The sequence below is a fragment of the Neolamprologus brichardi genome, chromosome 2 (genome assembly GCF_056152115.1).
Source record: "Neolamprologus brichardi isolate AB-2024 chromosome 2, ASM5615211v1, whole genome shotgun sequence".
NCBI lineage: Eukaryota > Metazoa > Chordata > Actinopteri > Cichliformes > Cichlidae > Neolamprologus > Neolamprologus brichardi.
The window spans coordinates 27,724,863-27,748,755 of record NC_142105.1 but is presented as its reverse complement, the minus strand read 5'-3'; the positions used below and the strand labels follow the sequence as shown (position 1 = coordinate 27,748,755).

At 40.3% G+C, this 23,893-nt stretch overlaps 2 protein-coding genes across 2 annotated transcripts; both read right to left on the bottom strand.

The window, feature by feature from the left end:
• Nucleotides 1–251: 251 nt before the first annotated feature.
• Nucleotides 252–5,632, bottom strand: hrh2a (histamine receptor H2a). Its single transcript, XM_087829574.1, has 4 exons — nucleotides 4,451–5,632; nucleotides 1,964–2,135; nucleotides 1,415–1,599; nucleotides 252–862 (listed from the first exon to the last, which is right to left on the bottom strand). The coding sequence occupies exons 1-3, from the start codon at nucleotides 5,469–5,471 to the stop codon at nucleotides 1,581–1,583; spliced, it is 1,212 nt and encodes a 403-aa protein (XP_087685700.1). The 5' UTR covers nucleotides 5,472–5,632; the 3' UTR covers nucleotides 252–862; nucleotides 1,415–1,580.
• A 14,152-nt stretch (nucleotides 5,633–19,784) lies between these two features.
• LOC148106191 (uncharacterized) lies at nucleotides 19,785–20,429 on the bottom strand. The gene has a single exon (XM_087829571.1). It carries the CDS (start codon nucleotides 20,412–20,414, stop codon nucleotides 19,785–19,787), a length of 630 nt encoding a protein of 209 aa, XP_087685697.1. The 5' UTR covers nucleotides 20,415–20,429.
• Nucleotides 20,430–23,893: the final 3,464 nt, after the last annotated feature.

The following is a 23,893-nucleotide window of genomic DNA, read 5'->3' as shown; positions in this document are numbered from 1 at the left end:
CTTAACGGCCTGTATTGTCTCCAAAAACGGTGGTGTGTATCATATTTTTTATTTGAGCTGCTCTTTATTGGTATGTTTGCTTTTTGAGGAACAGTGCATGCCATTTATTCAGTCCATAGTTACATTTACAGTATGATTCGATGCTTACACTTACCAGCTCTGTACCACAAAATGATAAACGGTAAAACAATATATGGAGGGGGCTCCATTCTTTAAAATCTACACATAATATTATTTCACATGCTACACATTGAAAGGTCACATATTTATCAACACATAAATAAGTGTAACGAGAGTCTATTTGTCACCTTCTCCCTTCCGTTATCTCATTTTATTGAACATTTTTAATTTAACACCAATTCTTCATTTTTTCCCCCATTCTGAAGACGTGGTATTTTGTATTCCCACTGGAGTGCACTCTTGAGTCAGGATATAAAATATCCAGTCCTTCATGAAATTGATGAACAACAAGTTAATTGGCTGGTCTTCACTGGGTCCTGCTGTGCTTCATTACTATCCACAGTTAGTCTGCTTAAGAGCATGTTAGGGCCATATGTTGCCCTGAGTGACAGTTGGCTGCAGTCAACTAATTGTGTTAAACAAGTTCAGTTTTAGTTCCATCCAAGTAGAAGCAGGATCGTTTGTTTGGTCCTGGGTGGATTGAGCTGGCTGTGCGTGTGCAGTTGATTCTTACCGATGAGGCGTAGAGTTGCAGAGATCCTTATCTTTGTATTCATAAAGACCGAAATGAAAAGGAGCAAATGTTTGCTCGTCTATTCACTCACCGTTGGTAATGAATACATACATACGGGGCTACACATAAAAGTTTCAGGAGGTAGGACGGGTCCCGTGGAGGAAATAGCTGTATGCACAAAAAGAATACTGCAGTATTAATGTACAGATCAGACAGCTGACCCAAAATCACAACAATAAAATTATGTAATAAACTAAAAGAGAACTTGTAGTATCTGGTTAAAGTAATTACTGGATGGCAAACACGTTCGAATAATTATGTGCTTTAATGTAAATTTGATGGACTGTGTGTCTGCGCACACTCCTGTGTGTGTGTGTGTGTGCTTGTTGCTACAGAGCTCTGTGCTCTTGTCGGCAATATGGGCGCAGATTTTGTTCTTTGTTGTTGTAACTGAGTCAGACTTTGAGCACATGCACATAAAATGAACAATTAAGTCAATGATAGTCGCAAAATGCATAAAAAGAAATGATAACAGGGTGTGAAACTGGATAATGTAACTCCTTTATTCTGGAAGCAAATTTCTCAGCCTAATAAGCATATGGCAATATGGCCCGATGTGCTGTGGATGACACAGCTAAGATGTGTGTATTACAGCTCGTTTGTTCTCAGCTCGACTGGTTTGTGGGGGCTATAGGGATGTCAGAATGTATTTCTACTTACGTGATGTACTATGGATGTTTCTACTGTGATACTGGATGCTTCCAAATAGAGGGGGTTGTACATCTTTGTCTATCTTTTGTCTGTTTGTTGCCCTTTTGTCATCGACCTGATGGATTCCTGTTCTGGGTTGTTTCGTAAGCACACCATCCACCTCGCCAGCGCAAGCTCAGCACAACCTGGGTTCACTGAAAAGAATGAAGAAAGACACATATGTGCATTTGTGTGAGTGAGAAGATTTTATTTTTCAGAGTATGACAGAAACACATTATATGATTTAGTGCAATCACATACTGAAAGCAGGGTATCATATAGAGCCAGGTTTTCTTTTTTCATAGCATCACATTCATCTGAATGTTGGTGCTGCAGCATTGTCACTCCAGTCTGGATGCAAAGTATGATTTTTTTTTTTAAAGTACTCGATTTATATATGATGAGGTTTGAGTCATGACTGTGCAGGCAATAACACCAGTGCTGACACAAACTCATCTGCAGCATTCTGTATTCATGTTCATGAAGCATAATGTAACAATAGCCTGAATAATAATTTACCTTCCATCACCACTGACATCTGTGGTAGCAGTGCCATTTGCAAATTGGATAGATGTTGTGGCTGTCCTGCTGTTCATTTCTTGAAGCATGACGTTTTGATGTGTTAGACCTGCTCTGCAGGTGGCAGGGGTGTGGCCGCACAGCAGCGTTACCTCTGTAAGCTGGTCTCTGGCTGAGGAAATTCAAGGTAAGATGGAAACTGGGGATAAGGATATACTGTAAAATGTATTGACACTATAATGTTTGCTGTCTTATACAAAACAGTCAGAAACCAAAAAATGGACTGGTACGTATGTGTATAGTGCATTTGTAGTCTTACTGACTTTAGGCTACAAGCCACATTTAACCATATTTTTATACAAGGTTTTATTCTATCGCTTTAAACACATTATCTACCTCACATCCGTGGCCATTTTTTATTTATTCTTTCTGTCATGGCCAAATTAGAAAAACAGATTAACCTAAAATGCATGTATTTGAACTGTGGTTAAGTTAAAATACCTGAAGGAAATGCACTCAGGTAAAGGGAAGATGCAAAGTCCACACAGAAACCAGACACCAGAAACCTTCTTGCTGTAAGTGATAACCTTTTCACCGCCATGCCAGCTAACTCAGCTTTATTGATTTTGTACTCTCCAAGAAACTGATTTTTTTATTCCTTACTTAAACCTGGCAGTGTGACTCAAATATTTGTCCCTCATCAGAGTTTGCCCGGGTGATTACACCCTCATTAGCCAACAGCGAATAAGAAGGAGGTCTCGCTGCAGTCTGGAAATGTTTCTAATGTTGTTCAGCAAATGTTGGATATTTTTTGAAGCAGCTGATTAAAGTCATGAAGAAGGGTCCTTTTTATTGTGCTGTGGTGTACCATGCTCCATGAAGTTGTCCAGATTGGTTACAACTGGGGATTTTAACATACACATTAATAACAACTTTGCCAGAGCTTTTATCAGCATCACGAGTTACCAGCATGCTTATGGCCCCACACATACCAGAGGACACAGACTGGAGCTTGTTTGCACTTTGAGTTTAAATGTTGTTTGGATTTGTTTTAGGAACATTTTTATTTCTGATCATCACTGTATTCTTTTTAAAAAAATATTTGTGCCTTTCTCCCCACTCAGGTTAGGTCTCAAATTTCAAATTGTTTTTCTGCTGATATTTTTTTATGCTTTCAATTTATTCTTATCCCCTTATAACAATGTTAATCCTTTAATATATGTTTTTAATAGTCATTGTCCTATCAGTTTAGATAAAGTATGTCCTGTTAAAAATGAGAGTAGCGCCTTCTTCAAACTCTTCTCCTTGGATAAATTATTTATGGTTTAAGGTGTTCTCGTCAAAAAGTTGAACTTGTTTACCCATTCATTGCTTTCATTTAAATAATCTTTTAGTATGTTTTAAAACTTCAGTAAGAAATACAAAGGCTGCTTGCTTTTCAAACCTAGTTTCAAAGACCAAAGGTAGTCCTAGGGTTTTATTTGACACTGTGATATTGTTACTCCTGCTCCACCTGCTGTCACAAATATTTCAAAAATCAATTATGAAAATGTTCATACTTTCTCTGCAGGAAAAACAAAAAACAAAAAACAGAAACGTGAGAAATAATAATAATTCGACATCTTCACTGTCTGTTCCTGCCCCAGCTGAGCCTGTTATTTTAGGAAGATTTTTACCTGTTTATTTTCTTTATCTGTTGAAATTAATTGAGTTATTGACATCATCCTCCTGTTCTCTTGATATTTTACCTGCAACTCAAAAATGTTTCATTTACTAGTATTGGTTCCTATGTGCCTACTGTAAGCGAACTTCAGTGATGGCCGATCGAGTCCCTGCTTATTTAGCCACATATTTAAAAATAAATAAATAAATAAAAACATTTAAAGCTTAATCTTTCTCTTCTTAGCACTTTTAAGACCAATCTCAAAATTGTTGTTCATTGCTCACCCACTGAGCCTAACCTCTGCCTTTGATACTGCTGAACCTCACATTATGCTCTATAGACTGGGATACTGGGTGGGAGTATCAGGTTCTACTTTGTAGTGGTTCTTTTCATATCTGTTTGGATGATCCTTTGGTCTTCTTCCAGTTTTCTTATCCATGGTGTGCCACAAGGTTTGATTTTAGGGGCCTTTAGCATTTCTGTTATATCAGCTCCCTCTTCAGAACATGGTGATGCATGCATTTTTAAGGATATTTCTTACCACTGCTGCACAGATGTCATTAAGCTGTATATTCTTTTTAAGCCCCATATGTTTCTACGTTACAGATCTTGTACAGGTGTTGGATGGCTGACGGCCAACTTTTTCTCTAACATAATGAGGAGAAAATAGAAATCTTTGCTTGTGCCCCTGATAAATTTATGCATGGCCTAATAGAAACACTAGATTCACTTTCCACTTCTACAAGTGCTTTTAGTGTCTTGTAGTAGTTTGTGATATTAATCTGGAAAACAGCTATAAAAGTACAAATGTTACTTTTACTTACTTTGAACAGCTTTACCTGCTGATACAGAAGGGGATATCTGCTGGCTCTTCCACCTGCTGTACATAGGGCATCGGCATCTCAGTAGATGGGTATAGGCTGACCTGAAGTCCCTGTTGAGGGCTCCGTAGAGGATTGGATTTAGGGCTGAGTTGGCATAGCCTAGCCACAGCACAATGGAATATTCTGGCACTGTGCCAGGGTCTGGATGCTCCTGTAGGCCCAGCACTGTGAATAGGATGAAATAAGGTAACCAGCACACCACAAAAGCCCCAATCACTGCTGCCAGTGTCACTGTGGCTTTGTGCTCCCGCAGTGCCACAGCTGTAATGCTGGAAATCACAGTGGTGGTAGTGGAAGAATTGGTCCTGCAGTTGTAGCTGGTGATGCAAGTGGGGCGTTCACTGACAATGCGCTTGGCCTGTGCACGTGCAATGCGAAGTATTCTGAGGTAGGTCCAGCACATAGCCACCAGAGGCAGGTAGAAGGTGAGGAGAGAGTCAGTAAGCACATACGGTCTGTTCAGTTCAAAACGACATTTCCCCTCCGAAGCCCAAGGCCCATGGTTCTGGACTGTCCCGTTAACGGTGTTCCATCCCATTTGGATGGGCAAGAAAGACACGGCCAGAGACACAGTCCAGACACTCGCCATGGCTACAGCAACTCTCCACGGTAACACCAGTGATGCATATCTCAGAGGCATGGTCACTGCCAGGTAGCGATCGACACTGATTGCCAGGAGGGTGAGGATGGAGGCAGTGCACAACATAACATCCATGGAGATATAGAAGTTGCAGAAGACTGCGCCAAGTGGCCACTCTTCATTTAGCTGTAGGAGAGCAGAGAAAGGGAGGACTAAGAGGCCGAGCAGCAGGTCTGTCACAGCCAGCGACACAATGAAACAGTTAGTGAGGCAGCGGAGACGTCGAGAGGCACAGACAGCCAGGCACACAAGTACATTACCAGCGACAGTCAGGAGGATGAGAAGGATCAAGATGAAGGCCAGCATTACTTTGGACAACATTATTGCTGTTGCTTCACTGGAGTCAATCAGACGACATCATGACCGCTGCTTTATGTGAACCATTGTCCTGTTTTTGTGTCAGATTTTAATCAGATGAAGGATGGTTGCTTCAAGGACTCTCACTGATTAAGTGCCACTTAAAATCTTGGCCACCCACATGTAATTCCTTTATCTCCAGCTCTCCCTGTATTTCCAATGTAGGTAGTAACTGATTGTTTCCTGTTGTTGAAAACCTAAAAAGTATCATATGGACTGATAAGAACAGATTTTCCATACATACTAATGACAGTAAAAAAATAATAATTCGACTGGCTGTTGGTTGGTTGTTGAACGGCTTTATGTCTGCAAGGCTGATTAACAGTGGTTCATGGTTCATCTTTCTGTCTTCAGCACCATTTCATATGGATATAGTGACACCTAGTGGGAAAAGACAAAAAGTACAATTAATAAGCCATTATGCCGTACAGTCACAGACACACACTTCTACACTCACACGTCAAAAAGATGCGGCTTTCTTATAAATTGGTTGTAACTGTAATTTATGTTATGTAACTGCTATTATACTACTACTGTAATAACCCTTTAATGCCTGCAATATTAAAGCAAAGGCAGCTAGTCAAACAAATGGTAGATGTCATTTTCGGACAAACTGGGTTACACTGATAAGATCCTGTCCTGTTTGAACTGAGGAGGTCATGTGAAGGAGCATTTAATTGCTTGTAAATTCAGATTTTGTTTGCCAGAGAGTTTGTTGTTTCTTCTTTGAAAACTTCAGTAGTGTGTCTTTAAAATGACACATATTAACCTGTTGAAATGTTGTTTAAGGTTGAAATTAGTGCTACATATGCTACAGCACCAGCAATGGCACTCACTTTTGTGCAGCTTTAGATAGTTGCATGCATGTCTGACACCTAATGTTTTAAATGTATAATGCATGATGCTAATTATTTCATTGTGAGCTTGCACATAATTAATTCATTACATGCATCATCATATTTTACATGTATGCCACTCTGTATTCTTTTATGCTTCCATTTTACAAACCTGTTTTCAAACAAACAGTCAATCTGAAAAAATTCTTTCAGTTATCGGTAAATATTTAAATCAAGGGCGTCTCATACACAGCCTAATTGTTGATATGACTGGATATAAAAAGAGAACTAGAGTGTGTAAAAGATTCTGTAAAACAATATGTGAGAAAATTTTCTATCAATAGCAAGATATTAACATAATATATAATAATAACAACAAGAGCCCTCAGAAAGTACAACTCCTCCACGAAGGGCAATTGCTATACTAAAGTTGTATGATGTTTTTATTACAATATGATGACATCCGTCTCTTATAGCATCATTGTGTCGTGATAGGGCATCATGGTGAAAAATAAAAAGTGTGTTGTACAACTCTCTTTTTGCCCTTTTATATGATATGTTACTCAATATGTTTTCTCAAATGTTTTTTCAAGGACAACATTGACCTCAGGTGCTAAAAATGATGGTCAAGGTAAAATGCTTAGCCAACCTAGGTACTCATTTCTCCTAGTATATTCCTGTGAAATTTGAAGACAATCCATAGATATTTTTTATTTTTTTTATTTTTTTTGCTAATATGAAGTTTTCAATGGTTTTCACATTTGCTGTGCCCATGACCAACTTGATCCAAATTTTATTAAAATTAAATCAGCTTGAGATGTCATTTAAATCCACCATCACACAAAATTTGAAAATTATATCTTGAAAACTGTGGTCAATAGACTGCCAACAAACAGACAGACAGACAAACCAACAGAACCAATAATATGCTCCCTTCCTTCCAGGGAGAAATTTTAACAAAAAAAAAAAGAGAGAGAGAGAGAGAGAAAATAAAGCAATCTCTGAATGCTAGTGGCAAAGACCATGACTAAATGGCTGTGATGTTCAGGCCTTCAGGTGCCACTTCATCCATAATACACAATATTGAGGTGGAAATCACTGCAAGGGTTTAGGAGCACTTCTGAAAACTGTTATTACTAAATCAAACTAAATTTTAAAGCAGAAAACCATGAAAAAAATCTTTTTTTAATTAAAAATGGATAGAAGTGAAGTCTTTCACTGTCTTGTGAGCAGAACAAGGAACGAGGTTCATATTCAGATAGGAAAAGGAAAAGTTTGGAAAATTATTTGCTTTTAGAAATGGCTGTCAGTGAGTTTTAGGATTACCTGAAATGCCAAAACTTGCCAGCTATGCATATTTTTCACTGCTTGGGTCAAATAGCCCTTGGACATCTGTTGGAGGAGTTTGTTAACTTTTGGAGGAAAGATCCACTCACAGGTTAGAACTCTACTCTGAAAGGCACTGGGACAACTGGGACAACAAGGGCTCAAACATTTATTGTGAACATGATACAACACCAGGTAAATGTCTGGGCACTGTGTGACAATGCACAGGCTTTGCTGAGGTCTAGCTTTCTATACCAGTTGTATTCTCAGCTGGATGATTAGAAGAATCCAAGTGTAATGCACTTCTGCATTGGCTTTCCCTCTAAGTTATATCTTTTACAATCTATCTCAACCTGAGTCTGAGTCTATAGATGGTGACAAAAGGTAAAAGGCTGTTGCTAAAGATGTGATTTATTTCTCTACAGGACAGGTTGTTCGCTACTGCAGGAACATCAGGAAGGCTCAGTGTTTCTATCACAGAGGAAGTGGAACTTCTTTTTCGAATGCTTTGGTTACGCCGGCCTTCTAAAACAAACATGGCAGGGACCTGAATACTTTCTAAAGTGACTTTGTGCCACAATGGTAATACACAGCACAGTGCAAAAGTCTTAAACCACCCATCATTTCTCTATATTTTGCTGGGAAAATGGGTGATGAGTGCACTGATTTATTGAAACATGCAAACTTGAATAGAAATATGGTATAAGTACTGTATAAGGTGATAAGTATTGTAGCAACTTCCACAGTTGCTAGAGGCCGGGGATGGAGCTTGCCTATTTGCCTGATGCGCTGTCAACTTTACGCAATAATGCGAGAGGTGGAATTGTTTGCTTGTTTATTAAAGTATTTACAGAGTAATGTCATCTCGCGATTTGGACTCTTACAACGCCACAGGCCTTGTTACTAATGTAACAAGGCGAAACATGTTGTGCAGCGGTCAACAAAAACTACGGCTACCCAGCCCTCCTCTCTGTCAAAATCAAAACCAGTGAATGGCAGACTGACAACGCCCTCTTAATGTCACCGCTAGCACCCACGTGACTCCCATTACACATCACCATAGCAACCAAACAAATGAAAACCCAGTGATCATCAAAAAATTCAATACATTTAATTATGGCTCCTACAAGTATAACTCAAAAACAGAGTGGTTATTCTTCAGCACAGCCTGAACTCTCTTGTAATTTCTTCAAGTAGTCTTCAGGAATAGGTCTCCAGGCTTCTTGGTTGACTTTCATATTCTCATGTTTCCTGCCTTTTGTTCCATTTTCTGGCAAGATGATCCCACACTGCTTTGATTTGAGGTCCAGGTTGGGCAGGTCAGTATGCCATTATGCGTTTTTCTATCCAGGTATCCTTTTATTGCATTTGTAGCATGGAGGGGATCATTATCATGCTGAAAAATGAAGCTGCTGCTAATTAGACATTTTTCAGATAACAATTTGTAAGACCTACAGCGACTGATTTTCAGTACATTTTTCCTCAGTGTCACACATTTCTACCTGTTTCCTTTCATGTTTCCTCATGGCCACTGGCAGCTTATTGGCCTTACTAGCATGTGACCCACATATGCAAGTCTAATGCAGTGGCCTGATTTAAATGTGCCCAAAGGTTATTCACTGTGTCCTCTCCATCTTATTCCCAGCTTTCCTGTCTTTGCCTGTCACAGTCTGGCGAGGGCAGACTGTATGAATTGACGAGAAGGACCCAAAACGCAGACGCCAAGGAACAGGGAATAAAACTTGAATGTTAATAAAAAGCGAGCCGTTTAATGAGGCTGGTAAAAGGTACAAATAAAAGGCTCCTCGGGCCCCCCAGCTGACGAGGCATGAGGCTGGTCGGGCTCCTCGGGCCTCCCAGCTGACGAGGCATGAGGCTGGACGGGCTCCTCGGGCCCCCCAGCTGAAGAGACAGGCACAGAGCCAGCGGGTACAGATCCAATTCTCCTGAGCTTCCTAAACATAAGGAAAAAGGCTGGACGGGCTCATTAGAGCCTCCAGCGGAAACAGGAAAGGGTGCAGGCACCTGCTGGACACTAGTTGATCCCACCCGGAGAGTAGGTACGGGTGCAGAGACGGGCTGTATCCTGGCTGACCTCACCCTGGGGACCGGCATGGGTGCAGGGGTGGACTGGTTCACAGCCCCCCTCACCCTGGAAGCCGGGACAGGCACCGGCAACGGCTGGGCAGCTGCCATTCTCACCTGAGAAGCTGATACGGGTGCAGGGGCTAGCACAACCTCAGCTGGCCTGGGAGCAGGGACAGGAGTCATGGATGCAGGCTCAGATAAAACAGTCTTTTGAGGTGTCACATAAACAGTTTCAGTGGATATAGACAAAAAATCATGGTGAGCTGATTCAAACATGAATGGCTGTGGAACACAAAACTTAACTTGATCCATTAGCTCTGGCAGTAAGTCCAAGTAGTTTAGCCAGTTTAAATATGGTGGATGGCACCTTGTTATCTGTAACGTTCTCACCAGTCACATCATACACATCCTTAGATAGTTCACTAGGGACAGATACAGAAACTAGGGAGTCCCTTAAAACATTGTCCTGTTCTGAGTCGATGGTGTCACTTGTGCTCACCTCCGGGGCTTTCTCAATTGTGGTCAAAGCAAAGTTCTTAGAGTCTACCAGCAAGTAGTCCATAAATCCTGGGTTGGCCATTGCTAACCGAGCTAGTGGGGCCCGAATGGAGTCCTTCTCTTCCTCCTGCTTCCCTGCGCAGGAAATAATCCAGAGTCCTCGAAGTTGCGTGACACAAATTTTAAATTCAACAAAGTCACTGAAGTAAATGTCTGCTGGGTCCAACATGGTCAGGTTGTTCTGTCACAGTCTGGCGAGGGCAGACTGTATGAATTGACGAGAAGGACCCAAAATGCAGACTCCAAGGAACAGGGGACAAAACTTGAATGTTAACAAAAAGCGAGACGTTTAATAAGGCTGGTAAAAGGTACAAACAAAAGGCAAGGCAAACTGAAGCAAAAATAACACAAACCTAAACTGGGGAATTTAAACCAACAATATGAAAAAACCTGGACATGAAACCTAGAAACCTGGTGTAAAGAACATGGCGTGAACAACAGACGACCTGACAAGGAATGACTGAAGACACACGGACTAAATACACGGGAGGATAATGAGGGAAACGGAAACACATGGGGAAACAGCTGACACACATGAACATAACAACGTCACAAGGGGAGAGTAAAACTAAAAACATTGAACATAGGAACACAGGACCCCCTTTAAAAATATATATCAAGAAATAGAATGGCATCTTCACAGTCACCTTCGCACTGAGGCCCATTCTGATGAGGATTCAGCAAACAGTAGATTAATCAACTGAAGGACAAGATGCATCTCACAGATTCTGTATCAGGTCTTTTGCAGTATTTTCTACATTTTTAAAAAAAAGACATGACTTCACATACTGTTCATCTGCTAAGGTAGTTTTAAAGCCATTCTTGTTTTGTTCTCCACATCTCAAGTTTTCTCCAGTTTTTAAAGGTCACACTGCACACCATGCAACAATATACCACCAGCTAACACATCTTCAGGAATGACCTAAAAATACTATTTTGGGGGGGTCAAACTTGCCTTTTGTCATAGATTAATCTAAAGAACACTGAAAAAATGATGTGCTTTTGTACCAGGCTGCTAATAACAAAATACCTAAAGATACAATTTAGTTTAAAATTGGTTCTCCTCATTGCTAAGTAGTCTGTTATGAATAGACCCAACGTTGGTTCATCCCTTGAGTTAGGTGCCTTTTTATGCTTAAATAATTCATCGGTCAGTGTTATGGGGTCAAATAAACAAAACAACATAAAAGCTTTCCTCTGAAAATGGACAGGGACTGGACTGAGATGAGCGAATCAACAACTAATTGTCAAAGAAGAAATTTCGAATGACCTTCAGAAAGCTTGGAAAACAACTGTTCAAAACCACTTATCCAAAATTACAAGAAAATCTGTCTCCTTGGAAGCAAATTCGAAAGAAATGAAGGGGGGGGGGGGGGGGGGGGGGGGCTTAAGACTTTTGCACAGTACTGTATGTAGTTTTCCATTAACAAATAACAACCTTGAATGACCAATTATTCAAAGCTTTACATCCAGACTTTTCTACATAGACCTTGTTTACAGATTTACAGAGCGGTATTTGTACTCTGAGAACACCAATGACATGTCGGCTTACGCTTTTAATGTGTGCCTGGTGGAATGTGGAAAACCACTACTAGATAGGTAAGAGAGATTGTGTGTAGGCAATGTGTGTCTATTAAATGTGGTTGCGTCAGTAGGTGGTGGGTAATGTTTGCCTCTCTGTTTTCTAACACTGTAATGGATAATGGGAGATTTGCCAGACTTGGTTCAGTGCCACTTGCTTATCACGTTAGATAAAGATGCTGAGACTCTGGGCCAATGGCTTCAAATCAAGATAGGAAGAAAGAAAATTACACGACATAATGAAAAGAAATGTTTTAATTAAATTTGGTTCCACAGAAACCAGCACCAAATCTGTAATCTTTGAACTCTTCTAATCTGCACATTTCTATGACTTACTTAGCACTGAGCTACATCCAGAGCAGGCCTTGAGTGCCGGTGTCCTGCAGGTTTTAGAGGTCCTTGATCCAACACAGCTGATTTAAATGGCTAAATTACCTCCTCGACATGTCTTGAAGTTCTCCAGAGGCCTGGTAATGAACTTATCATTTGATTCAGGTGTCTTGACCCAGGGTGAGATCTAAAACCTGCAGGATACCGGCACTCGAGGCCTGGAGTTGCCTACCCCTGATCCAGAGCAAACACCGATAACAGAGCCACTAAATGCATGAGCCTTTATGTCTCACAGAACAACAGACAGACCCCAAATTTCACCTGTTTACATCATCAAAATGTGCCACTCACTTTGTCTCTCATGCACATTTTCTTGCAGAGAGCTACAAATAGATTTGGCTTGCTTTCAACACAGGCCTTACAGTCATTTTTTTTAAACAATGGCAACTTTATCACAACCTTGGGCATACCATACAGAAAATGTATATATACGCTATGTATGCGTGTGCTATTCTTACTTACTCTGAGCTCAGTGCATTAGTTCAACTTCCCATGTCACAGTGCATGTGTGAGAACTTAACTATGCTTGCTTCCTGTGTTTATCTTTGCATAAACATTTATGTTTAAATTTTAAAAAATTATGTTATTATACAGCCTTGACCAGTCACTTATAGTAAACACATAATTTATTTAGCACAAGATGCAAAAGACCCACGTACATTTGTCTTTCATCGGTATTAAGTCACCAATAGTCTGTGTAAAAAAATCAAGTCAGTCAATGTCATTCACCTTAATGCTGGGAAACAAAATGTGATGATGTGTAAAAATGCAAAAAAAAAAAAAGATTTAAAAAAAAAAATCCCTCATTTAGACACTTTATTACTGACCATCTGTTTTCTTTCACAAACCACTCATTAGTTGTCCCTAATGGAAAGCAATGGTGAGTGCTACTGCAGCTGTAAGCACTGACACACTAACATGACTCAAAACATATGTCTTGGTAATGGATTTTGAGGACCGTAATGGATTGTAATGACTGCTGAGAATTTTGTTCTCCACGGGATATAAAAGGCTGCACTATCCTCAGAGGTTTCTTGCAAAACAACAGTTTAAAAAAAATGTTTTCAGGTGTTGAGGAAAAGGGCCGCATGGGTTTGTGGATATGTAAACAACACTTTAAGAGTTCATCCTGTGTTTAATAAGGTGACGCCTAGTATTTTGAGGACTTAAGAGAGATGAAATATAAAGTGATTAACTGTTAATTGCAGCAATATTTTCCTGTCTTTGTCTTCTCAGTGTAGGGAGATATAAATGAGCTGAAGAGGCTTCATCCTGTCTAACCCAGATCTTTCTTTACTCAGCAAGCGGTCTTGTGAAAAGAGTCCAATTTGGGTATAAGGATGAAAGGCAGGCAGAAAAGTACTTAGAACAGTGGCTCTTTACCAGACATGGTCTAAGCTCTGGGATGAGTAATGGAGTTATTTATCTCTCAGCTGGGACTCTCTGCCTAAATTGTGATATTCTCCAAATACCAAGTGTTCATCCTCTGACCTCTTTTTTTTTTTTTTTTTTTGCTCACCAGATGCGTCTTTTTAGAAATAAACCAATAATAAACGGATGCTCCTCATCATCCCAATAGGTAATCAAAGTAATCACATCTATTGTGATAAATGCAATGTAATGTCTTTTGAATATGTTTAGATTAATCTACCCTCTCAACTGACTCCAAAAGGTAATTTCACCCCCTGCTGAATTGCAAGGGGTGAGATTGCCTTTTCAGACTGCTTGCTACCGACTAGTCATGGATCCAAGGAATAACTCTAGCTATACATTCATTTATGTTTCAGGAAGTATGGCAATGGCCTGAGATTGTGCGCTGAATCAAATCTCTTGTTTTGCCGTGAATTCATGCATTTTTGTGTAACATATTTATTTGATTATGATTGGACAGCAGCTAAGTGGTTAAATTATTCAATGGCAAAAAGAAGATTAGACTGTACGGCAGCTGGTGCGATTCTGAAAACGTCTTTTTTTTTTCAACTATCATCAGATCAATAAACATTTGTCTAGTGCTAAAGAGGACTACTGATGTTGAAAGTAACTCGTGGATCATGTGCATATATTGTCCATTACAGAAACATAATACAATCAGGAATACAAATCTTTAATTCGTCTTAATACAGTTTAATTGGGTATCAAGTACTTGGCTCACTGACTTCCTCTGTTTTTGCAAAGCAATCTGTGGCTGTCTGTTTTGTTGTGAATGTGCGTGCATGTTTGTCTGTGTGTATGTGTTCACATTTGTCTTCCTGCTTGCCTTTGTTTCTGTCCTTTGGTCTGGGGTGCTTGGTAGGCTAGCTGTTGTGTATTCTAACCAGTGAAGGAAAGCTGTGGAATCCTGATGAAGCATGGAAATGAAACACACTGCGACAGACACGAGTGCAGACACAGGGGGATCAGACGCATAAAATATGCATAGACACTAACAGCATGCTTTGCTGTGGTACACGCGCGCACACACACACACACAAACACACAAATGCAAGTTTGGGTCACATGGGGGTGATTGATTGCACTCATTATGTCATATGTCATGCTTGACCTTACCAGATCACATGTTATCATTGCAGCCATATAGAGTCCTTTACAGAAGTAATGCTGTGTAATGTGGGCTAGACACACACAGACCAAATCTGCACACAACTGTTATCAGCTGGGATACAGCTGATACAGTTCATACAGTTACCAGCAGCACATTTGAAAGGGGACTTCTGAACTACTGAACAGCAAATAAGATGCGGTGACCATGTCATGACACTAAACCACATCCTCTTGCTATTCTTGTAACCGTTTCTCATTCTTTGCTCACTTAGGTGTAACATCCAGTTTGAGCTATGTATGTGGCGACCTTTATTTGAATAACTGCACATTTCAATTTTATATAGGCCAGCTTATGTCAGAGTTTGTATATCTTGCTTTAAATGTATGATATTGCATGTTTCTCAAAGAAACAGCAATGGTGTTTTAAAACAAAGTGGGTATCATTAGATGTGACTGCACAATGGCTGAAAGAGCATAGCTGGTCCTTCCTTAACTCCATAAAAATCAATGAAACCAGTGCAACAGTTAAAAGCCAGATTGTCTCAGTAATCTCTTATATACAAAGTGATTTACAACAAAATAATATTATTAGATATAGACAATATTAAATGCCTATAAATACCAAATGTAACCTTCTGGAAATCACTAATTTGAAAAAATAGAATCAGGAATTTAATTAATCTGATTTTAATTAGATTTTATTTCCCAATACTCCCACAGTTTAAGGGATAAAATTCTTATATTTTGTTTATCAGCAACTCCAGGAAGACTTTATGGATAATAGGACAATAGGACAATGCATAGTAATGTACATGCTAACAAGTACATGCTAATATGTAACGCAGACATATTTGTTATGTCTTGTTGTAATTTAAGTAGCCAAAAAAAGTCATAGCTACTCTGCCACCCTCTGTGCTGATCTACTTGCCTTTTTAGCCCTGCCTTTAAGGTTTTATAATAGAAATTCACACTGTTTTTATATATAAAATGGGAAGGGTAAAGTTAAAACACAGACCTTCAGTGTAAAAGAGAAATGATCACACAAAGAATAATCTCACTTCCTCATATTCAGAACTGATTACATGACCTCTTTGTATATTTGTCTTTGTGCCTAGTTCACATGTTCACATCAGGCTCAGAAGTGGCCCAGCTGAATTCTACACAGCAGCAAACCTCTGACATCTGACAATTTCTATTCATGACCACGTCACTGCCCTCATACGTACTGCTTCTATACATTTTTTTCTCCTCATCTTTGCATTTAAATGCAATAAACTATAAAGAAAATCTGATATCAGAACATAAAATGAGACTTAAATTGAATTTGTACTGACTGTGCTGTCAATTAAATACGGTTTCATCACCTATTTGACCAATCTTAAATGAATTTAACTTTTTTGTTTTTATTAATCAGCATTCTTGCTTGGCTGCTGAAAAGCACTCAAATAACACAGTGCAGATCAAATATTAACTCAAGCTTGATTATGCTGCCTGACTACAGCATTTGCCGTGTTTTCACACCTAGCTCATTTAAATTTGAAGACATATTAAACAGCAAGTATAAATTAGGAAACTATCACTCACCTCAGCGCTTCTTCTCTTCGTCTGTGATGACTGCCTTCGTTACACTGCTCTGCTCCCAGAGCGAACCACAGTCTTGCTCATGAAGTGTGTGCATTTCTGTGTGTAACGAGTGTGTAAGTGTGTGTGGGAAAGAGAAGAGAGAAAGAGGAAGGGAGTAGCAAGTCCTCGCACAGCTCCATTCCTCTCTCTCTCTCTTTTCCCCTTGCTCTCTGTGCGTCTCCTATTGTTGTCGGCTCATACTAATTCCATTAAGGCTGAATACAACAGGTTGCCTAATTTATTCAGGTAATATCGGCCAGTCTGTATCAAAGTGTTGAGGAGAATCTTCTTTGTTCTGGCATATGGCACATACAATTTATAAGATGTGACAAGAGAATGGCAGTGTCCATAAAATAATTTCAAAAGCAAATTACTCTTTTGTGCTTTCTCTTCTTGTTAGAGAGGCTCCCTCTGCCAGCTGCTTCTTTTTATTCCTTCAGCTGTACATCAGTTAATTTCTGTTGCGTCTCTTTTTTATTCCATGCTGTGCACCTTTAAGCCCTACCTTATTTTCCTCCTCCTTGAGTTCCAGTTTATTTCCACTACAAAACTATGAGATAAGACATATTTTGTCATCCATTGTCTCTCGCTCCTTCTCACTTCGTATATCTATTTTTCTCTCATTGCCCTTTTTTGTGTACACAAATGTTGTCAGTCATTTCTAGGTCCCAATTCCTAATATTTCACCTTTCTTTCAGTGTTATATCGATAGAATGTCTCAGTCTCACACCATGTTTCCATAACAACAAGATTTCTAGAGGACCTTCTATGTCAGTGCCTGACTGGCATTCCTAACTTGGAGTCAGTTCTGAGTTAGGACTGCCAATGGTTCTGTTTGTGATGCATATTAAAAATAAGACTGTGGATGGATGCCTCTTATTGGGCCTTTTAGCTCCAGTGCTTTTACAGCAAGTTAGAGAAATAAAATAAGAAAATAAACTATTTAAGCTTGCAGAAAGTATGCGAAAGGTAGTTGGCAGTGAAACCCCATACTCTCATTGGCTACTTTATTTGGTGCACCTGTGCAATTCCTCGCTGTCGCAAATATCTAATCATGTAGCAGCAATTTTAGGGATTTAGACATGGTCAGGATGACCCACTGAAGTTCAGAGCACGAGAATGAGAAAGAAAAGTGATTAAAGTGACACTGAACTTCGGATGGCTGCTGGTTTCTGAAATATCAGACTATCCAGATGAGGTGAAACAACAGATCTGCAGATGTACTAGGAATTTACCACACAACCAACACTATGATTTATAGGGTTTACAGATAATGACCCAAAATAGAGAAAATATCCAGTGAGCTGCAGTTTTCTGGATTTAAATGCCATGTTGACATCGGACAAGAATGGCCGGACTACTCAAGCTGATTTGGTGTAGCAGTGGAACGGGGAGAACATAATTACTTAATAAGTTACAGTTAGTTTCATGAAACTGTGATAAGATGACCCTGCAAGTACTGAAGCAGAAGCAAGAAGAGCCTTGATGTCCTCAAAGGCTTTTTGACAGTGATCTGACCACTAGAACTTAACTTTGGGAGTTACATTAGTTAGAGGAACCACAGAAGAGAAATTTTTAAAAACTCATGGTAAAACTCCATTCCAAGAAATCACTGACATTGTCTCTTAGTAGCGGTAGGAAGGAACTCAAGAGCCTCCACTTTGGCTCTGAAGGGATGTGCATTCTCTTGTTCAACCACCTTAACCAAATAGGTGGCCTTAGAAAACTCACATTTGGCAAGACTCATTCTAACATTTGCCTTAACTAGATGATCGAACAAAGCCTGGATGCACCTAAGATGATCTTGACAGGTGTTGCTATATAAAACTACATCATATCAATACAGCACACCCTTCCAAACCAGAAACGATGCAGTTCGTCTGGCACTGTAATGTGGCAGGAGCATTTCTCAACCCAAATGGCATAACTGTAACTGAAAATAACTCAGCTGGTGTGATAAAGGATGCAATTTCTCTAGCATGTGGTGTCAAAGTGGGTGGGGACATCGAACAACAATGCAGTGTAATAATTGAGCATAGCCCATCCTTTCTAGATTATTCTAGAAAGGAAGGGCTATGCTATTCTATATGTCCTAACATTAAAATCAAGATTATTCAAAGACACTTAAGACAACCCTGTTCGAAACCTTTAGAATTCTCTAAGACCTCTCCAACTACTCCCAACTGGATCTAAGCAGTTCCCTGGAGTAGAAATGATGTAGTTCAGTTCTACAAACTGGTGAAAATAGTAGGAGTACACATAGATATTTACAAAATATTTTACCTGGTTAATGTGTGTGGCGGGGCCTGTAGCGCCGCTGCAGGGGAGGCGGACGCACCTGAGCGGCACTCGCAATCACGCCTCGCCGCCTTGATGTCTGTGCTATCTATGCTGTTGTGTTGGTGTGTGTCGGGCTGTGAGCTTTAACACCGGCTGTATACGTACAGCAACCGTGTGTGAAACGTGCTCCAATAGGCGCTCCCTATTAGGGCTTTGGAGCGTGATGTCACGGGGTTGGGCGTGGAAAGGATTTTGGCCTGATCCGCCATTTTCGGGGTCAAAACAAAGCGCAAACGAAAAGGGAGCGAAGGCACACACAACAGCCACGGTTCATATTTGCTGTGTGGTCGGCTGCAATATTCGATCGCACGACCGACCGGTAAGAGAATAAGTTTGAAAATGAGATGATGAGATGAGATGATGAGATAGCCTTTATTTGTCAGTTGCAGGTCTTTTGCCCACAACTGAGATGACAGACCTTGCCGACCGTACATACAATACACAAACATCACATTGGGGAGACAGGTCAGGCTAGGTAGTGAGGAAAAAAAACATCGAAATGTGTAACACAAAAGGATTATACAGGAATGCACAGATATCAACACACCATAGCACAATAAACACAGACAAGCAACATGGGAAAGAGTTCCAGTGTGTACATCTGATCTGGGACCGCTGCAATCTTCGACTGCGCCTCCAGCTGACCCGATGTCCACATCAGAGGGGAGGTAAGCATTGGAGGTGGCGTTGGATCCGGGGTAGGGAGGATGATGCATCAGTGAGTGCTTATCAGTATCAGTATATGTATGTGTGTGCGTGTCCATAGTTCAGCTGAGACAGTGTCCTTCGTTTTCGCCCTAAGTAAACATTCTTTCAGCCAACCCAAGTGGCCTTGCATGTATTGGGAAGGAAGAGACTCAGTCACAACACAGTCGTTATCAGGGAGTTTTTGTTTGGCTCCAGCCTTGAGCCCACAGCTGGCACCGAAGAGCTAGCCAGATTATGATGGTAATTTTTCTTTTGCAACAACTCATGAGAATTTCAAAGCTGTTCTTTAACACTCCGACACTGGTCTCTCAATCTCCCGTTGGAGAACCGCGAGCTTCCCCATGATGGTATCAAACTTCCGTTCCGTGGTGTTGTCAGTCTTTTGCTCAGAGAGCCGATTCTGAGAACTCACAACTGCAGTGAGCTGTTCTACGATGTAATCCAACTTTCGCTCAAAGGTGTTATTTTGAGCAGGCCTCTCCTTGATGTAACCCAATATACGTTCAGAGGTGTTATTCTGAGTATCCACGGCAGCTGTAAGCGTCTCCAAGGTCTTAACCATGCTGCTTTCAATGAGCCCGTTCTGAGAAGTCGCGCCTCGTCCCATCGTTTCAATCCCAGCGGTCAGCCTTGGGGGGGTTTGAACAGCTGGTTCTGCTCTCTTAATTCTCCGATAAGTCAGGGCCAAGCCAGCTCCGATCAGCAAGAACCCTGTTATCATGGTTCCAAATAGGTAGATATCTTCAACGTCCTCGATCAACAGTCCCGCCAGGCACACGACCCTCCATTCTTGCCACCCGTCCATCGTGTATCCGGCAGGGAAAGTCCCTCCAGGGCACTCGGGCTCTCCCGAGCCCAGACTTCTCGTTGAGAAAAGGGTGTCAATAGCATTCAGAGACCAGTTGATCAAATCCATAATTCTCTTTAGGTTTTAGAAACAGACTGTGAGAGAGTGTTCCAGGGAAAGTAATACAAAAAACACGAGACTAGACAAGGAAATAAGCAGGGAAGATAAGGGGGAGGAGAGGAGAAAAAGTGCGTCTGCCTCCTCCGAGAGCCAAAAGAGAAAAATGGTTTATCTTTTCATTCTTTCCCAACCTGGAAGCAACATGAGGCAGCTCGTGTATCGGATGTTACCAAACGAAGGCGTCTAGCCTGGATAGCAGCTGTGAGACGAGCTGATATCCAGTTCTCTTCCATCTCCAAATATCTGTTGGTGCTCCAGACATTTTCATTCCGGTAAGTTCTAAATATGTTCATATCACTCTTTATAGCCTATTAGTTTTATTTTCGATGCACTCTGAGCTCATAACAAATTAGAACAAACATCCTACTGAGTGATTTTGCAGAACTACCTTCTATTTATAGAGTTGCTAATTATTTGGCATTATTGCAGGCAAACCAGCCAATAAAATGGATGAAACACATCGTGACTGGGTCCCAGCACTACACAAGGGACCTGCTTCAAACATACCACCATGCCAATCAGATTACTTCTTCCATGTGAGGGTGACGAGGTGACCCTTCTGGATAAGATGGTGAAGGTTTGCTGTGTTTGGTGAACAGTGTGGTAGTAAAACCAGGGAAAATGAAACTTGCTCCTGTTAAATATTCTTAAGTCTTGTGCTGTATAAATAGCGGTCTTTTTTCAAAAGATACAGTAAATAAAGTAATGTTAGAAGTGGGTGATATCATGTAAACACTGTCATGATTTTGTGTAAACATTTTGTCATTTGTAAACTATAAATGTTATGGATTCTACACTGTAACTGATGTGATGTTCTATAAATTGGTTTTAATTTAAAAAAAAAAAAGAGGCAAAAATTTGTTTGTTTCTTTATTTAACTTTTGAACAGTGGTACTCAGTCAGTACATATTCAGTAAATGGAAATTATTTACATAGCAGTGCACTACAGGCATAAATCTAGACCCCTAGATAAAACATTATGGGTCATCCCGCAACCCACAGCTTTACTGTGTTCCAGCAAAGTATCCAATAGCAGTGACAACTCCTCCACATTAGCAGGTGGAATTTTTCTTTTTTGAGGACGGCTCCTTTTACCATTCTTTTATGACTGGTCTGTGTTTCTGCTTCAGACTGAAGGTCAGACGTATCAGACGTCACAGTGTTCATGTAGATATCTCTGGAGACTGCGTTCTGCTTCGTGAAATGTGTCCGGAAGTACAAACACAATGTATGGCCAGACAGAAATTAGGACACGAAAAACTTGTTATTGTTACATTTATACAACACCAATGGCTTATGAGAAGCCGGACTGGCGCATAGGTGAGCCATGTTGCACCAGGATGAACTCTCCTCTTTACTGCGGCATTGATCCTGAATGTGTCTCGCGGAGGATATGGAGGCCATGACAATTTCTCCCCATTTATCCATGAACTAGGGACTATTTCTGTACCACCAGTGCTGAACTGCACAATGCACCTCTTTCATTTTTATCTTTTTTTTAAAATTTGCCCTGTCTAGGATAAATATATCCTACCTTGCAAACGCAAGGTAGGTGAGCGTGCAACGTAAAGTTTGAATTGAGTGCGAATTGAAGCGGGTGCGCTCCAATCATTAAAAGTAACAAAGTCATTGAACACATTTATACAGTTACCTTTACATTTATCAATCATATATCACAGATTTACAATTTTTTGTAGTACTAGGCTAAAAAGCAAGTACAGAGCGAAAGTCTGGGTCAAGCGCCGAGGCGACGGCAAGAACAAAGGAACCCTCAAAGCGTTAAAGCTAGCTTTAACGGAAAAGTATGAAACGAAAATGTTTTCTTTGTTGATAGACTTTGTTCGCAGTGCAATTTATTTGTTGCCGGATTGTAAGATGAAAGTAGACACAATTTTGGGCTCCCATTATGTCCGAAGCTGTACATTAACGAGTTTTTTACTGTTATTCAAATGCAACAGTGGAAATAACGAATAGAAGAAAATTCATTCATTCTTACCTTATACTAATCGTGGTGCAGGCCAGTGCAGTGCCACTTTTACGCCAAATTTACCATTACTCCACTAACAGACCCAGGCCAAATAGAAACACCTCCAAAAGCAACCACCAACAGGTGGTGATCTCCCTCCAAACCTGCCTGCAACTTAGTCCTTAGTAGTTGGTATTTGCACCCACTTTGTTATAAGGGACTCTAGCGTGCGACAAAAGAGGGATTCTATACAAGTAGGATATGCATTACCTATTGTATTTACAGGAGATGGAAACAAAAAGAGGAGTAAATTAGTGCTGCAATATATGCTTTGCTGGGTGACTATAGGAGCTGAAGTGCGTAAGTCAGAGAGCCTCCTTACCATGTGAGGACAGAGAAAGAAACAAGGTTGGCTCTTCATATACGCTGAGTCACAAACAGCCCCTGATGACAGCCAGCTGGCAAGAATTCATATTTTCCACCCACGAGTCACATGACCCAACAAATCAGACTAAGGGTCATGTGCTGTAAATGGCACTTGCTGAGCACTGCTTACCTTTGAAAATAGTCTCTCATCTTCCTCTTCTGTACTCATTCTTTCTCCATCTCTCAGGCTTGCACATTGTTTGTTTGCTGACCCAAGGAAATACCTTTAGCTAGCTGACACACTTTATGTCAAACTACACAGAAACGTTTGTGTGCATTTGATTTGGATTTGTTGAGCTACTTGGAAAGAATTTGAAATCGCATTTGAAACCTCCTACTTTAAAAACAATTACTTTTTATCACATGTGCACCTTGAACGCATCACAGGGATGAGAAGAAAATAGGCATGTTTTGAGAGTGAATAACAACCTGTGGGATGTCTTTATTTTCCTACTACTGAGCAAGTATCTGCATGCCATCATATATTAACTAAGAGTAATATTAACAAAGAGTTCACTGTACTCAAATGGCCTCCATAGTCATTAGATCAGTCCAATAGGGCAGCTTTGAGATTTGCATCATGTAGATTTTCCTCATGCAAAAAGGTCTGCAGTAACTGTGTGATGCTATCGTGTCAATATGGATCAAAACTTCCAGCACATTGTTGAATCTATAGAGCCATGACAAAGCCAAAACTACTAGCAAGGTATAACTAATAAAGCGACCAGCGTGTGTAGTGTCTAGTCTATGTCAACACTATGTTCAGAAAACAATATATACTGATCAGCCAATCAATCAGCCAAATCTTTATTTCGAACATGTAAGTAACAAGTGTTAATACATACAAAAACAAATAAACACAAAATAGCTGGAAGCCTTTCTACTCACAAGGAAAACCAAAAAGCTGACCATTTCCCGTTCAAAAAGGAGCAAGAGGAAGCAAATACTTCTTACTGATAAGATATAAGGAAATATTTGAAAAAACCAAACAAACAAACCATTTAAGAGCTCTAGCCCCCTCTTCTGGATTTTCTTT

Excerpts from the sequence above, each read along its gene's own strand:
- hrh2a (XM_087829574.1), bottom strand. The coding sequence starts at position 5,471 with ATGTTGTCCAAAGTAATGCTGGCCTTCATCTTGATCCTTCTCATCCTC. Across the intron at positions 2,136-4,450 it reads AGCAGGTAAAGCTGTTCAAA|CCAGAGACCAGCTTACAGAG; the intron begins GTAAGTAAAAGT and ends GAATTTCCTCAG.
- LOC148106191 (XM_087829571.1), bottom strand. The coding sequence starts at position 20,414 with ATGGATTTGATCAACTGGTCTCTGAATGCTATTGACACCCTTTTCTCA.